Source organism: Sinocyclocheilus rhinocerous, unplaced genomic scaffold (genome assembly GCF_001515625.1).
Source record: "Sinocyclocheilus rhinocerous isolate Xijiao unplaced genomic scaffold, SAMN03320098_v1.1 scaffold1709, whole genome shotgun sequence".
NCBI classification, from domain to species: domain Eukaryota; kingdom Metazoa; phylum Chordata; class Actinopteri; order Cypriniformes; family Cyprinidae; genus Sinocyclocheilus; species Sinocyclocheilus rhinocerous.
Window position 1 is genome coordinate 91,579 of NW_015649593.1, and position 17,165 is coordinate 108,743.

The following is a 17,165-nucleotide window of genomic DNA, read 5'->3' on the forward strand; positions in this document are numbered from 1 at the left end:
TGTACATAAAGTGTGTGTGTGTGTGTGTCCCAGCTAATTTGTAAATTCATCTTGATGCTAAGTGGAATCCCACAAAATAAATTGTTAAAGCAGACTAAACCAAGGAAAAATTGTAACAATATATGTCCCTGTTTGGGAACAAAGGAAACAACAGGTTGGAAAATGCCTTCAGACCCTTTTAAAGTGAACTGAACCGAGACCATCGTGGGAGATGGTCTGAGTATATTTAGCTAAAAACGTGCACTTTGAACACAGATCGTTTTGGTTGGGGTAACCAGGTGATCACAAAACCAGTTAGGTCAGGTCAGGGTGTCACATATCTGGGGGGCATTCCAGAAAGCAGGTTATGTGACATACCCGTGTATAAGTAAGGGTAAGTAAGCGGATAAACTGAGTTTTCAGTTACAAAAATGGAGGTAACTTGTGTAAGTAGCAAATCATTCTCTGAACATAACCTGCTCCGGAGCAGGTTCTGTTTCAGGGTTAGTTTACTATAGAGCTATCAGCGCATGCGTGACCTATTGACGATACTCCAGTGGGTGTGGCAGATTGCGCACAATATTATTATTACAATATAGTTATATAATATACTATATACTGTAATATATGTAGATATATACATATCACATCATGGATCTACATTATATATACACATCATGGATCTACATTTTCTATAATGTATTTCTATAATAAAAATACATATGTGATATGTCTTATAACTAACATCAAACAAATAATATAATCCTTATTCTCAGTAATTAAAGATTAAAGATTAAACAAAAAAAAAGAAAAATGTCTGCACAACTACCAATTAGGTGGTGATATGCACGAAGTATGTAAATGCTATTGAAGAAAAGAAGAAGAAGGAAGCAGTATGGTGCTCTTTTCCTTAGTGACTCGTCAATTCATTGCTCTATTGAGAATGTCTTGTGTGTTAACCGCGAACATACTCTGGGTTGACTGAACTTACTCTCGGATGCGTTTTTGGAACCAGCATACCTCAAGCAAGGAAGGTTTGGGTTAATCAACCGAGAGTTCAGGGCATGTGATGGTAAATTAACCTTGCTTTCTGGAATACCCTCTTGCATATCCTCTTCCTCTCACAGGGGGATCTTTCCCTCAAGGAGCACACACAAAGGTTTCTAGATCTCGTCTATCTGGTGCACTACCCTGACGACAGCCTCTGTGTGTTCTTCCGGGCAGGACTCAGCGCTCAGATGGCCCTCGAGGGACATTTATCGTGTTTGTGGTCTAGATGCTTTTTCAATGTGGATACCCCCCATATTATCGGAGATGGTAGAGACAGATAGGAGGATCTCAACCCCACAGCACCCAAACCATCCTCTGCTCGTCCTCCAGAGCCCAGCCAGCCATCACCCCCATGCAGAGACATTAAGCCAAAGCCCACCACAGACAGGGAGTTCAATCCTGCAGCAACGAATGAGCCAGTACCAGAGAGGGGGGCTGAGCCAACCATCGCCCCAGAGCCCGAGTACCACAGTGAGTCTGACCAGGTGCGTGATCCAGTCCTAACATCCATGCCCGAGGGACTATTAATGGAGCTTGATACAGAGGAATGTCTTATTGACTGGGAAACAGAGGTAGTGCTTCCCACCATGCCCACCCACAAACCTCCCTCACCACTGGTTCCTTCCTGCGCTGTCACTGGTCCCGCCCAGCTCAGAGTCTTCTTCATTGTCTCTGGTCCTGCCCAGCTCTAGTTCTTCATCTCCACCAGTTCTGTTTTCGTTCCCACCCTCTCTGTCCAGCACTGAGTTCGTTGCCACTGCTCCTGCCCTACACCAAGCCTATCTCCTCACCCAGCACCTGTTTGATGAATTTGTACACATCTTACCTTCCTGTCCTGCCCAGGCACGTGCACACATAGACATCAAAGGGGGCTTGAGCACCTGCCCGTTTTCTTCCTCGAGAGAAAGTTTTTTTCTGGGGAGTGTTTTTTTTTATTTTTTTATAAATGACTATATGTATATATGTGTGCGTGTGTGTGTTTCTGTTTGCACGCAGCTTTCTCTGTCAAACAAATAAAAAATCAAAATATCAGGTCGGCTCGGGAAATGTTTAGACTTTCTCCCCTCCGCGCAGGCGCAGCACAGCAGTGTAGCACACATTGATCGGCACATGCGCATCACAGACAGGAGGAAGTCTAGTAGGTTAGACCAGTGCGCCTTCTTTCACTGCATGATACAGTTTATTAAAATGCATTTAGAATGATCACAAAATTCAAGATATGGGGGCAGAATGTCTCTGAGCAACAAGACGCTGTTTCGTTCCTGAATGAATCAACCGTTTAAATGATTCGGTTCAATCACAATGACTCACTTATTAACAGTGACTTGCTGCCACCTACTGGCAGTTTTAATTTCACATTTATTTTTTTTAAAAAGAATAATAATAATTTCAAATATCAGTATTCAACATTTTATGTTTAAAATATCAAAACAGCATTAATGTATTTGTAACTGCAGGTTAAATACATTCATGTCCTGCATTAAACAGTGTGTAAATGCATCTAAATGCCCCTTCTAATGCAGCTTCTGTGTTTTCTCTGCATTGCAGATTAATTTTGTCAATACTGATTTTATTTGCTTGGTAACAGCCCAAATGACTTTATTATTCTAATTGACTGATTCAATTTAAGAATTTGACTGAAAAGATGATGCACACTTGGTAAAATGGAAAAATGGCTTTATAAAGGTAAAAATGTCAATAAAAGGTAAAAATCAATTTAAACTTATTGGAAAAGATTATTTTCTATCACTGCTGTGAAATGATCACCACACAGAATATGAAGAATATCAAAAACTTTAGGAGTCAGCTGTCCACGGTAGTCCTTAAGATATCAGCACAATAACACACTCTAATTATTATTATCAATAAAATCCCAGAAAATATTGAGGTATGTTTTTTGTCAATATCGCACACCCCTAATATATTTAATGTTTTGTTTAGAATTTTTTTTTTTTTATAAATATGAGAAGTGTCCTTTTTTCCACTTGAGCCCCTGCCCCTCAAAATGTCCGTGCACGTCCCTGGTCCTGCCTGGTCCACCTAAGCCAGCCATTCCCTCGCCTCTGCCTCCACTGGCTCCCTCCAGCCCCTCAGCTCCACCATCAGCCCTGCCACACAGCCCTGTTCCACCTTGGGGCTTCCGGTCCCCACCGTGACACTGGGCAAGTTATCTTATAGAAATAAGTGTGACACAATGTATTCATATACATACAGTGTGTATAGAAAAGAATCACCCCCTTTAAAATAATCACATTTTGTTGCTTTGCAGCCTGAAATGAAGATGGACACACTTTTTGTTTTATCCAGCTGTATTTACTCAATGCAACTTATAACATCCAAGTGAAAGATAGGCTACAACACCAACATGTCAGAAAAAAAATCACTGAGATGGAATTAAGCATCACCCCTTTTTGTCAGTATTTTGTTGAACCACCTTTTGCCTTAATTACAGCCTTTAGTCTGTTGGGATATGTCTCTACTAACTTTGCACATCTAGACTTTGCAATATTTGTCCGCTCTTTTCTTATAATTTTAGAGGTTAAAATTAACAGCAGAGTCCAACTCAATTGCACAAAGTTTTCATTGTCATCATGTCAGATTTATTCAAACATACTTGTATAATTAAGCTCCCTCTAGTGTTTTATTTTTTAAGCAAACTAACGAACTGTGAACACTGGATCACTTTCCTGAGGTAAATGCAACGTCAAGTGACATATTGTTCACAAGCTGTTTTATTGATGTCTTTGCGCGTTTGAAACACTAATTGAGAGTTTCGGTAAGTTGTACAGCATCTTTCAACATAACTTTTTTTAATGTTCATTATTTGAATATTGTGATAACATGGGCAGAATCTGAAAGCTGAAACATTTATTCTTATCAGAAGTAGCACAGATTCCTGCGTACCCTATAGGCACGGTTAGTGAATTAGTTTGAGCCTGCAGTTCCTTAGCAACTAAATAGCAACTAAATTTTGCAGTGAGTAAACTCCACGCAAAATCAGCTAGGTCACTGGTGTCTTCTGCCAGTACAAACAATTAGCCTATGTCCAATTTGCCATCAGTGTGCATAAGTTACACTCCTTCCCTGTTTGTTACAGAGAGCAGTTTGATTGTTTTGGGCTTCTATTACAGACATTAAGGTCAGAGACAAAGTATTAGGTTATTGCACAAAAAATTTTTTTAAATACAATGTGACTGCAGTGCATTTGTATTGATTCATGTTAATAAAATGTGTGGACAATGGCTGTGTGTATAGGCCTATATACTAACAGAACACTGGTTTTAAAGCATACTATAATACTATAACATTTTAAAGTATAACCAAAATGACATAAATCCAGAGAATTATGACTTGGTCTTTAAGAAAATACAAAGAAGGAGAAAATCAGAGGAATGATGGATGATGTGAGGGAAAGGTTGAATGTAAGAGGAGACTGGGTGAGCCCGAGCTGGATTCAGTTGAGGAAAATGAGATGAATCCAGGCAGATCGCTGCTTATCTGAGTGCTGATCCAAGACTGGTATTGAGACACACTAGTGTAAACGCCAGGGAACTTCTCGACCAAAACTCACAATGCCAGAATGAATCCACTGGGAACCGTTCTTATTTACCATTGGACCTCCAGAGTCTCCCTGCATAGATTAAGAAAACCTATGTTATATCAGCAGGGATTTAAAACGGGTCAAAATCGGTGCTAACCCCACTTCTAAATTATTAGTGTGAACCGCTTTACCCAGGGATAAAAGCGAGGTTTAGAAAGACGCTAACCAAGGGATAAGCCGGTGTCTAAGTGATATCATACCTGACATGAATCTTTTCCACCCTCATTTAGTCCAGCGCACAGCATGTTGCTTGTTATGATTCCTCCATAGGCCTTATTACAAACACTGTTGTTTACAATTGGTATCTGCACATCCTGCAGAATGTTTGGAATCTGGGTGTCTTGAACATAAATGGCATGGTGGAAAAAAAGTTTAATTTTCTATATTTTCTATTGACACTATACAAAGTTTTGAATCAGAGACTTGTTTGATTGAACTCACCTACAAAATTGAGTTTGCCCCATCCAGTGATCCAACTCTTAGTACCTCCACCAAATACACTACCAGCAGCTGCCAGACAAACTGGCTTAATATAATCAGTGAATGTTACAGAAGAGGAGAGCTGGAGCAGTGCTATGTCATTGTTTTTGGTAGTTGTGCTATAGCTGGGATGGGTGATGAGCCGAGTCACTATCCTGGAGATCTCATTCGGGTTTGAGCCCGTTTGGAGGTGATGGCCAAGGTAGATTTTTACATTTGATGCAGCGGTACTGTAAATAGAGGCAAATATTTTAATTAATCTACTATCTATCTACATATGTCATGTTATATTAGCTATATATCACTTCATACTTCTGGAAGCAGTGAGCTGCAGACAAAACCCAGTCTTTATTGATTAGACTCCCACCACAGAAATGACTTCCAGATGTAATTTTATGAAGGCTTGCTTGTAGTCCAGATGTAATTTTATGAAGATCCCACAACTGCACCTTGTCCTCCAACAATCTTGGTGTTGAGGGGAGCCTGACCGCATACTGATGAGAGAAAAGAAGGTTGATTTTTCTTGTTGAAATCAACATGAAATCAAAATGAATTCAGTTTACTTTCTGAATAATCTTAAATTGTTACTAAATATATGACATTGTAATTAAAATTCATGCTCCAATTCATTAATTTCAGACAAATTAAATCTAAACACAAATTTAAATTCCACTTTTTTTATTTAATGTTTGTATGGTCATTAAGAGCATAGAAACTTACCATCTAACTGACAAAGTGAGCCTGTAAAAATGAAGAAATAAATATTTTAAGTTGTTAAATGGATTAGAGACTATAAAATTGAATATTATTTTATGTTAGTTTTCTTGACAATTTTAGTTTAGTCAGAACTGGTTCACACAGAGATATGCAGGTGTAGAAGCGCTGACACAAAGCTGATAAACTGGTTCTTTGAGTAGCGCATATCTGTGTTTCCACTCATATCAATATTATTAAAGGTGCAGTTTAGCTGAAAATAAAGACCTTTTACTCTTAATGTCATTTCAAACTGTATGACTGACTTTCATCTGTGGAACTCAAGATGGTGATATTTGGAATCAGAATCAGAAAGAGCTTTATTGCCAAGTATGTTTGTGTGACCGGTGTAATCTGCCTTGTGTTTTTTCTCAGAGTAGTAACCAGACGGACATCAGTTGACGGTTCGACTCTTCATTTACTGATAAAACATAAAACAATCTTTACAGTGTTTTCGCCCTTCTTGTCTTTTCTCTCCCATGCAGAGACAGTGCAGAAAGGGAAGAGAAAATGATATAAAACTTTCATACAAAATTAATTTAACGAGTGACAAAACAGCATACCTGTTGGTCCATCTCTTTACAGACTTTACTACAGGTTTAGCAGATTTAAGTTTATGCCTGTAAGTTGGTATAAGATGAACCAGGCAGTGGTCAGAGAGTCCTACAGCTGCTCTGGGGACTGAATTATGAATTATTACTGAATTATGCTCTAGTCACTCTGACTAGTTTTGTGAACTAATCTCTACCCTTATCATGAACTCTCATGAACACTCAAAGAAGAGCGAGGGCGGATTTCAAGATTTAAAAAACGTAATAACCAAATACATTCTGATCTGTAAAATCCTTTATGGTGCATTTTTTGCAACTTGTTAGATCTAGTCCTCTTTCACTTGCACTATATTAAGAGAGTGGCCAGAATATTCTTCACAAATCCACCTTTTTGTTTTCCACGTGAAAAGAAATACGGGTTTGCAGTGACATGAGGGTGAGTACACTGTCAGAAAAACAAATTATATATTTAATTGTGCAGTTTTTAACATTATCTATCTTCCTTTCAGAACATAGGCCTACCAGTGACACCACTGAGCTCACCTGAGTTTTTACAACATAGAATATCTGTACATGAAAATTGTGTTTTTGTGAGTATAGACTCATAAACACTTAATGCACTTATTTAAAATAATAATAATAATAATAATAATAATAATAATAAAGCCAACAACCAGTTTCATTGTAGCATTATTGTTTTCAAAAGGTTTTTCAACTTTATTGTATTTTATTACAAGGTTAAAATAAGGTTATTAATCAAGATCTTGCCTATTAATTATTGCAGTGTCATATCAGATTTTACCTGCTATGTTAAGAAGTATGGCTCCTGCAAAACACACAGCTGGACGCAACGTCATCCTCATGTTATTGACTATATAATGTTTGCTGTTTCTTTTACTGAGAAATGTCTAATGATGAGTAAAGCAAGTAGGACCCTGTTTAGTTTACCTCTGACACACCTTGTTTTTCGCTTGTTTTGCTTCTAGCCTGCTGCCAGTGTTTTTAGTACACACCCTGCTCATCTTTGATGTCTGCATATTTCTCTAATGCTTCTAATTTAAGTTACAGAATGTCATTTTGCCAGCTGCTGCCATTAAAGGGGTCATATGATGCTATTTTAAAGATCATTATTTTGTGTATTTGGTGTAACAGAATATGTTGACATGCTTTAATGTTCAAAAAACACATTCTTTTTCAAATACTGAACATTATTGTAGGTCCTCTATGGATTTTATACACTCGTTACATACACAGGCCAATCGTATGTTACTACTTAACACATATTGGGAAAGTTAGTTGTTACACTTTTTACTCCAGCCAACAACAGTAGTTGAGTGTGGATATTATTTTGCCACAAGATGGCATCAGTCCTTTGATCTCTGGAATGACTAAATCAAATTTTAAAAAACTCATAATTTGTTTTCTACATCAGGCTTTTATGGCTCATATTAGTATGATTAGGAGAATATGGAGCTCAGACTCGACAGGAAAAAACACCTCATTTTAATTCAGAAGCCTAACCTGAGCAACAATATGCAATTTGGTTTTATTTGGATATTTATATGGCCAAAAGTAAGATGAGATTCTGATGTAATGTAAATCATTGAGGTCTTTATAACAGCACAGCAGACTTCTTAATGTAAATAAATATCAGTTGTCACTCTATATCTCCCAACAATATGTCTTAGATTATATTTAGATGCTTAGTTTTATGATTAAAGCTCTGTAGTTTTTATTGTGAGGGGCAAAACATAATGCAATGCAATGCAATTAGGATTGAGAGATGAAACAATCATTAATCAATCCTCAGAAGCTTCATGTGTAATATTTGATACTCACATTTTAACATGATTATAAGGTTTATATGGTTAATCAATACTTTGCAAGTGCATTACCAGTCTATATAATGTAATATTTACATATAATAAAAGTTTACATGATTGATCTCTCTTGTCTACTATCTTAAAGGACATGAAAGAGATACATTATTTGATTATTCAAATTATTTGAGTCACACTGAGAAATATAGTCATATAAAGTAATTTTTTACTGGTTACATTTTCAATAACCAGTATCTCTAAACACAATGCAGAGCACACATGCTTTCATTACTGTTCAGACCCTGAGATTAAGTGTTATTGTAAATAATATAAAACTTTAATACAAAAGTATCTGCAGTGCATTTGCAGAGAAATACAACCAGTCAATAAAAATGCAATAGTCTCTCAAAAAAACAGGTCAAAGGGACAACACTAATTAGCTATGCATTATAATCACAAGCATAATTTATGTCTCATATTTAGGCCAAATATCACAAACTCATTATGCAAATATTCTAAAGGGCAAAAGCTTGCTGAACTTCATTAATGTGCAATAAATACGAGTAAGTGTAGCTTTCCAAGAATAGTACATTTTTAAAAAGATAAAGAATAAACGACAATATAACTATGCACCTTTTTCACATATTTCTGAAAAAAAAGCACAATTATTCTCTTAAAAAAAAAACTGAGAACTGTCATTCAAACGATCTCTATGAAGAGAGATATAGGGAGCTTATGAAAGGAATGATGGAGAATGTTAGAGAAACTGCAAATAAAAGGAGGTTGGGTGAGTTTATGAAAGCATTGTTGTTGAATTCGACAAATCCAGGTGGGTTGCTGCCTATGGTAGAGGTGATCCAGTCCTGGTACTGAGAGACTCTGGCATACACACCGGGATATTTGGGGTCTGCACATCCAATTCCAAAACTCACAACACCGGACTGAATCCACAGGGAGCCGTTTCTACTGACCAGTGGACCTCCAGAGTCTCCCTGTTTTGATTAATACAAGATTTATAATATATCACATTTATATATATGAAAATACAGAAAAAACGTTAAAAACTGACTATTAAAATGTGTGCAGAACCAATCATCAACCGATCAAGATGCATGCCAGTTGGAAATATGTCCAAATGTCATCCGACTAGGTCTGATGTCATGCTGACGTATAAGTCATGCGGGAAAAAAAGATATTATCATGACTACGAATTAAGTACCCTTTTTCATGACTTGTTAATTCGTGGCCACAATTTACTAATTTGTTCCTTCAATTTAGAATGGCCACTTTGTAAAAATTATATATATATAATCTCTCTAACACACTCTGCCATTCAAAAGTTTGGGATCAGTAAGTTTTTTAATGTTTTTTAAAGAAGTTTCTTTTATCAAGGCTGAATTTATTTGATCAAAAATACAGAAAAAAACACAATTTTGTGAAATATTATTGCTATTTAAAATAACAGTTTTATATTTTAATATACTTTCAAATATAATTTATTCCAGTGAAACAAAGCTGAATTTTCAGCATTATTACTCCAGTCTTCCTTCAGAAATCAATCTAATATGCTAATTTATAATCAATTTTGGAAACTGCTGTTAAAAAAAAGTTGTGCTGCTTCATATTTTTTTGGGACCTGTGATACTTTTTTCAGGATTCATTGATAAATAAAAAGTTAAAAAGAACAGTGTTTATTCAAACTAGAACTTTGGTGTTACAATATACTATTCAAACATTTGGGGTCAGTAAATTGTTTCTTCTTTAAAAAAAAAAAAAAAAGAAATTAATACTTTTATTCAGCAAGGATGTGTTAAATAGATAAAAAGTGATAGTAAAGATGTATATTGTTAGAAAAGATTAATATTTTGAATAAATGCTATTCTTTTTATCCTTTTATTAATCAAAGAATAAAAAAAGAAGTATCACAGGTTCCAAAAATATATTAAGCAGCACAACATTTTCAATACTGTTAATACATCAGCATATTAGAATGATTTCTGAAGGATCTTGTGACACTGAAGAATGGAGTAATGATGCTGAAAATTCAGCTTTGCGTCACAGGAATAAATTATATTTTAAAATATATTCACATAGGAAACCAAGATTTAATATTTCACAATATTACTTTTTTTTTGTTTTGATCAAATAAATACAGGTTTATATACAAATATTAAATAAAAATACATGATCTGTTAACGAATTTACAAGACTGTGGGATGGATAAATATGTTTTATCCATCTCTGATGATCCTAGGTTGCTATGGTCACGCAGGTTTGTTCACGCATTAAACTCGTGGCCACGAGGAAAATATGTCGTTCCCTCGACATAAGAAGTCGTGGCCACGAGAAATGGATATTGTTCCCTCAACATAGGATCTCGAGACTTCACATCGTGTGCCAACGACATAAGGATGTCGTTTCCTCGACAAAATGATCTCGTGGCCACGACATAATAATAGTTAATATGACGTTCCCACGTGTTAATGTGTCGTGGCCGCATTAAACTCGTGGCCACGAGGAAAATATGTAGTTCCCTCGACATAAGAAGTCGTGGCCACGAGAAATGGATGTTGTTCCCTCAACATAGGATCTCGAGACTTCACATCGTGTGCCAACGACATAAGGATGTCGTTTCCTCGACAAAATGATCTCGTGGCCACGACATAATAATAGTTAATATGACGTTCCCACGTGTTAATGTGTCGTGGCCACGACAAAAATAAGTGAACCGAACATGTCCCCTCCCGGTCACCGTAGGCTAGTATGATGGCCAGTTTTTCCTACTATTTCCTACTATATTAAGTCCTACTACTACTATTACAAATTATGACTATTACAAAGTTGGTAAGTGTATGATTCCCAGTATTTTAAGATCTGTTCAGCTTTTAAAAGTCGTGTATATTCCAGCCTGTGGGGGGGAAATGGTTACATTTAAATGTACATTTAAATATAGTAATTAAATTTTTTTTTTTTTAATTGTATAATATTGCATACATTACATTTGACTGAAATGCTTGTATTGAAATACTTCGACCATTTCATATTCTAGTAATACAACTGTGCTGGACATTGATAGGACTGTTACCAGTGGTTGCACTGGTTAGCAGACTTTTTTTTTTTTTTTTTATAATTCCTACTAGTCTATACAATGATTTAAGTTGTGTGTAATGCATAGCAGTGACTGTAAAATATCAATTTTAGGTAAAGGAGTGGCAAATTTTGAGTTAATGTTTGGGCTAGGGTCATTGGGTTAGTGTGGATTGCCCATTAGGCTAGTTTTTTACTAAGACAAAACTGATAGATTATTATCAATTACTAATGTAAAGCTTGCAGGTTACTCAAAAACTTTTAATTAGTGTTTTGTAAATTAAAAATGTTCAGATGAATGACTGATGTCTTACCTGACATGAATCTTTTCCTCCCTCATATAACAATCCAGCACAAATCATATTGCTTGTGATTTTGAGAAAGTCATAAGCATCATCACAGTCACTGTTGCTCACAACTGGTATCATCACCTCCTGCAGTTTGTCAGGAGACGCACCTGTGACACAGGTCAGAGGACAATTTTAGTGGCTTTTAGTGTCCAATTACAGTTAATTGTTGAGCTTTGTATTGTTGTTTTGCAAGCAAATCTTCACTCACCTCCAGACTGTAGTGTTCCCCATCCAGTGACCCAGCTGTCTGAACCTGCAGCAAATTTACTACCAGCAGCCGCCAGACAGACTGGCCTAATATATTCAGAGAAAGTCACAGATGAGGAGAGCTGGAGCAGTGCTATGTCGTTGTCATGGGTAGGATCAGAATAGTCAGGATGGTTGATGAATCTACTCACTGCCCTGAAAGCTTCATTAGGGTTTGAGCCCGACTGGCTCTGACGTCCTAGGTAGATATCAATGGTTCTCATTGAACTGTATATAGGGAAAGTCAGTTTTAATTCAACTAGCATCAGTTCATAATAGTGTCTCGAGCTGTATTTAAACTTCATACCTCTGGAAGCAGTGAGCTGCAGACAAAACCCAGTCTTTATTGATTAGACTCCCACCACAGAAATGGCCTCCAAATGTGGTGCTTTGAATGCTGACTTGCCACGGCCAAGCACCTGCCGTTGCATCCTGCCCTCCAACAATCTTGTTGTTGAAGGGGGCTTGACCACATACTGATGAGAGGAAGGACGGATGTGGGAATTCCCAGTTAAAATGAGATAATAATTTAATACACACAAGATATGTGGAACAATAGTTTTATGGTCGTTAAGTCTATGACAACTTACCATCTAACTGGCAGAGAGAACCTGGAAAACAGAGACCAAGCAATTAGATGAACATGAATGGAACGGATTAACTGGTTTGTGTAGCCTGCAATCTGGTCGCCGTGATTTTGCCAAGTAAGACATGTTCCTGGATCAACATCTTTTGTTGATCCTGGATCAACATAACTGTCCAAAAATATAGATTTAACCCAATCCCTACCCCTAAACCTAACCCTACCCATAATTTATTCCTAAAAACAGTGTGAAATGATAGCTGATTAACAAGGATGTAGAAGCACCTAACCCTGATTCTAAGCCTAAAACAGATATTTCCTGAAAAGTTATCCCTCAATTCTGATTGGTTCTGATAGGAATGTTGTTCCAGGATCAACAAGGATGTTGATTCAGGAGCATGTTGTACTTGGTGAAATCACGGTCACCCCTGCAACCTCACCTTTTACATGTCGGCACATACCATTGGCGTGAATCAAGATAATAGTTTCACATGGGTTAGGGGTTTAGGGATTGTAGCCAGGTTGTTGAATGATTTCATTGTCTTAAAAATAGAAGCTGAACCTGTCAGTCCTGTGAGCTAAATTAGGAAGCCTGTTTCACACCATGTGAAGCAGCAGTGTAACAACAAAAGCAGGTACTGACAACATCTCTGTACAGCATCTTGGGTTACTGAATGAAGTATTTGTTTTAATAATGGCCATAAATTATAAAATGGTTATCGGGAATTGGCCTGTAAGTGGCTTGATTCAGACTCATTTAAATAGAATTTATGGAATCAAATTGATATCTAAAGGGTAATTAATCTACAAAAAGAATCAGTGGGTGATTTTGCTCAAGTGTTTTGTGCTGCTTCATAAAAGCTTGTATTGTAAAATAGGCTCACCGAAGCTACTAACAATGATATTACACTGTAAAAATATATCTTTCGAAGTTTTTCTAAATAACAACAAGTATTGGAGTATTTACAAGAAAATACTATTTCAGTCTTTTTACTTTAAAAAAAATCACGTTTAATTCAATGTGTTACTTGTTGATTCTTTGTAATTCATTTACTAGCAATTTCTGAGTGAACACCAATTTTTCCTGCTATGTGTCACTATGCTTGCGTGAACAGTGTACATACGGACTCGCTGCTTACGTGTGCAGCTGGTGAAATAGGTCTTACAGCCACTTTCATGAATCCTGCAGGATTTTTTTTTTTTACCCTAGTGATATACTTGGACTAAATTATCTACATTAAAATAATTATGCTTGAATACTATCTTATTTCATAGATTTGACATATACCCGTTAAGCATAAAGGTTCTTTATTGGCATCTGTGGTTCCATGAAGAAACTTTAATATCCCTGCAACCTTTTCATTTCAAAAAATGATCTTTATATAGTGGAAGAAGTTCTTTAGATTATTAAAATGTTCTTCATAATGGTTATTTTAAGAACTGTGCACTGAAAGGTTCTTTGGGGAACCCAGGTTAGTTCTTCTATGGCATCGCTTTGAAGAGTGAACATCAAGCTACATTCTTTCAAAATAAAGGTTATCTTTATTGCCATTATTATGAAGAATGTTTAACATCCATGGAAACTTTACATTGCACAAAAGGTTTTTTTATGGTGGAAAAAGTTATTTAGATTATTAAAATGTTCTTCACATAAAAGAATGTAAAAAAATAATAATAATAATAATAATAAATAAATAATAGATGTTCACTGAAAGCTTATTTGGGGAACCAAAAAATGGTCCTTCTGAGGCATCATTGTGAAACCCCCTCTTGGGACTATTATTTATGAAATATTTAAATGGAATATTTATTATTAAAATGTTTTTGAAATATCAAATAAATACTATTATTATACAGGAGTATAAGACAGTTGATTGTTTGTACGAACAGTTTAATTCAAAGTCGGCATCCCATTTTATATGTTTGAAATTCAATTTCAAGCATTTAAACATAAGACTTCAAACCAAAAGGTGTTTCCGATCATGAGAAACAGCTAGTTTATGTGTTCACACCAATTGCTGGTATCCGTGTTTTTAAGTTGCAAAATTCATTAGCAACAGGAATTCAATTGACTTGTCATTATCAAACTATTTCAACATTATTAAATCTATACTTCATTTTATAGACTTACCTGCTATGTTCAGAAGTATGGTTCCGGCAACACTCAATGCTGTGTTAAACTTCATACTTCTGCTCTGCTCTGTGATCTGACGGCTGTTTCCTCTACTCTCAGGTCTCTAATGAGATGTAAAGCAGGTACTAACGTGTTCATCAAGCATTCTCTGCACCAACCACCATGAGTGTCTGACTTATCTTTTTTTCAAGTGCATTTTATTCTGTATTTACAGTACACATCCCGGTCACCTTTACAGGTAATGTTAAGAATTTATTGAGCACTTTTCAGTTCAAGGTCACTTCACTACACATTAACACATTACAAAATGTCAAGTGTCTCTAATTTGATGTGTATAACGTTGCTTAGAATTTACTATGCAAAGCAGCATTCTGAATGGGCATGACAGAGACTATGTTATAAATACATGAGAAGTCTTCGGTTTTCTTTTTCTTTTTTTTTTTGCTAATATAAACTTTCCAGTCTGCTTCTGCCTCTTACCTGATACATGAAATAAACAATAAACCATCCAGTGAGTCCAAAGAATCTCAGTCTTTTCTGCTTTTATTATTTTAATCGTCATTTTAAAATTAATTTGTGCCAGTTAAACAGAAAGATACATACACTACTGTTCAAATGTTTTTGAAAGAAGTCTCTTATGCTCACCAAGGCTGCATTTATTTCATAAAAAACAGTAATGTTGTGAAATATTATTACAATTTATAATAATGGTTTTATATTTAATATATCTTTAAATGTAATTTATTCCTGTGATGACAAAGCTGAATTTTAATTTCATTACTCCAGTCTTCAGTGTCACATGATTCTTCAGAAATCATTGTAATATGCTGATTTGGTGCTCAAGAAACATTTCTTATTATTATAAGAAATGTTAAAAGCAGCTTATTTTTGATTAAAACTGTAATGTTGTCAGGGATTCATCTCAGTCACTTCAGTCACCATCCAGGATAATCACCCGCACCTGCTGTCACCAATCAAGCCACACTACAAATACACACACATCACAGTCACTCACTGTCCGGTCTACCGTTCACTCATATGGACTGTTCTGAACTCTCTCTACTGAATTCTCCTAGAAAGACTTACCTACGGTTCCTCCCGCGATCCTCCCACGACTCCTTAGAATCTGTTCCACGATCTCCAACGAAACCGGCCCAAGATACTCATCATCAGAACTCAGATAAGAACCCTGGAATCATTCACTGTGTTGACACTCACCTGCCTTTACCTCACCCGTTCCATTCTTCTGCTTGTCATATAAATAAACCATCCTGTTTTGCACTTACCTGTTGTGTCTGGCCTTGCTTTGTGACAGAAGACCGGACCAACACAAAAACCTCCATGGATCCTCGACCTCCCACACCCGCAGAAGTCCTGGAGGAGCTGGTAAATGCCCTCCGGGCTTCTCTGCTTCCTCCGGCAACCCCCCAATCTGCCTCTGTAAGTCCCATGGCCATGCCTGCTTCATACGCGGGTGATGCAGCTAAGTGTGGCGGCTTCCTCCTGCAAGTGGCCTTGTTCATCGAGATGCAGCCGCAGAAGTTTTCCTCCGAACGCACTAAGGTAGCATTCCTGATATCTCCCCATGTACAAGCTCAAATGGCTATATATGATGACTCCGTTGGACTCGAAAGCTTCATGCAAAAAGCCAACCGAATTTCCCAGCGTCTGTCCGCGTGTGAGGTGACTCGCTGGAGTGAGCACTGTCACCGCAACTGTCTCACATCATTACCCACTCCACTCCCAGGATCTCACTCGGCTCAAGTTGCATCTACCCTCATCGAAAGCCCCGAACCTCGGGAGAAGGTCACGGTCCCATCTGATTACTTGGCGTTCCAGGATGTCTTCAGTAAGCAGGCAGCCACCCAGTTACCACCTCATCGGCCATGGGACTGTGCCATCTCACCTGGGAATCGATTTTGTGACTGACTTACCCAACTCAGAGGGGAATACCTGCATCTTGGTGGTCGTAGATCGTATTTCCAAAGCCTGTAAGCTAATCCCCCTCAAAGGACTTCCAACCGCTCTCGACACTGCAGAAAGTTTGTTCACACACGTCTTTAGAAACTTTGGGGTCCCCGAGGATGTAGTCTCCGACAGGGGACCACAATTTATCTCCCGCGTTTGGAGGGCATTCTTCCGGCTACTAGGGGTCACGGTCAACTTATCCTCAGGCTACCATCCCCAGACAAATGGCCAGACTGAGAGGAAGATCCAGGAACTCGGACGTTACCTCCGGGCATACTGTCACGACGACCAACACAGCTGGAGCCGTTTCCTCCCTTGGGCCGAGTATGCACAGAATTCCCTGAGACAGACCACCACCGGCCTCACGCCGTTTCAGTGCATACTCAGTTACCAGCCCCCGCTCTATCCGTGGACAGGAGAACCGTCGGAGGTTCCAGCTGTATACTTCCACTCATCCAGGAGAGAAAGTATGGCTGTCCACCCGGGATCTGCGCCTCCGCCTGCCCTGTAAGCCCTGTAAGACCCGCTACATTGGTCCGTTCCCGATACAGAGGCAGATCAAC

General features: G+C 37.5%; 1 protein-coding gene and 1 pseudogene across 1 annotated transcript; both read right to left on the minus strand.

The window, feature by feature from the left end:
* Positions 1 to 4,387: 4,387 nt before the first annotated feature.
* On the minus strand, positions 4,388 to 7,271 carry LOC107710877 (trypsin-3-like; annotated as a pseudogene).
* A 1,673-nt stretch (positions 7,272 to 8,944) lies between these two features.
* LOC107710878 (trypsin-2-like) lies at positions 8,945 to 14,717 on the minus strand. Its single transcript, XM_016515740.1, has 6 exons — positions 14,632 to 14,717; positions 12,508 to 12,528; positions 12,225 to 12,393; positions 11,880 to 12,145; positions 11,636 to 11,778; positions 8,945 to 9,226 (listed from the first exon to the last, which is right to left on the minus strand). Exons 1-6 carry the CDS (start codon positions 14,684 to 14,686, stop codon positions 8,945 to 8,947), a joined length of 936 nt encoding a protein of 311 aa, XP_016371226.1. The 5' UTR covers positions 14,687 to 14,717.
* Positions 14,718 to 17,165: the final 2,448 nt, after the last annotated feature.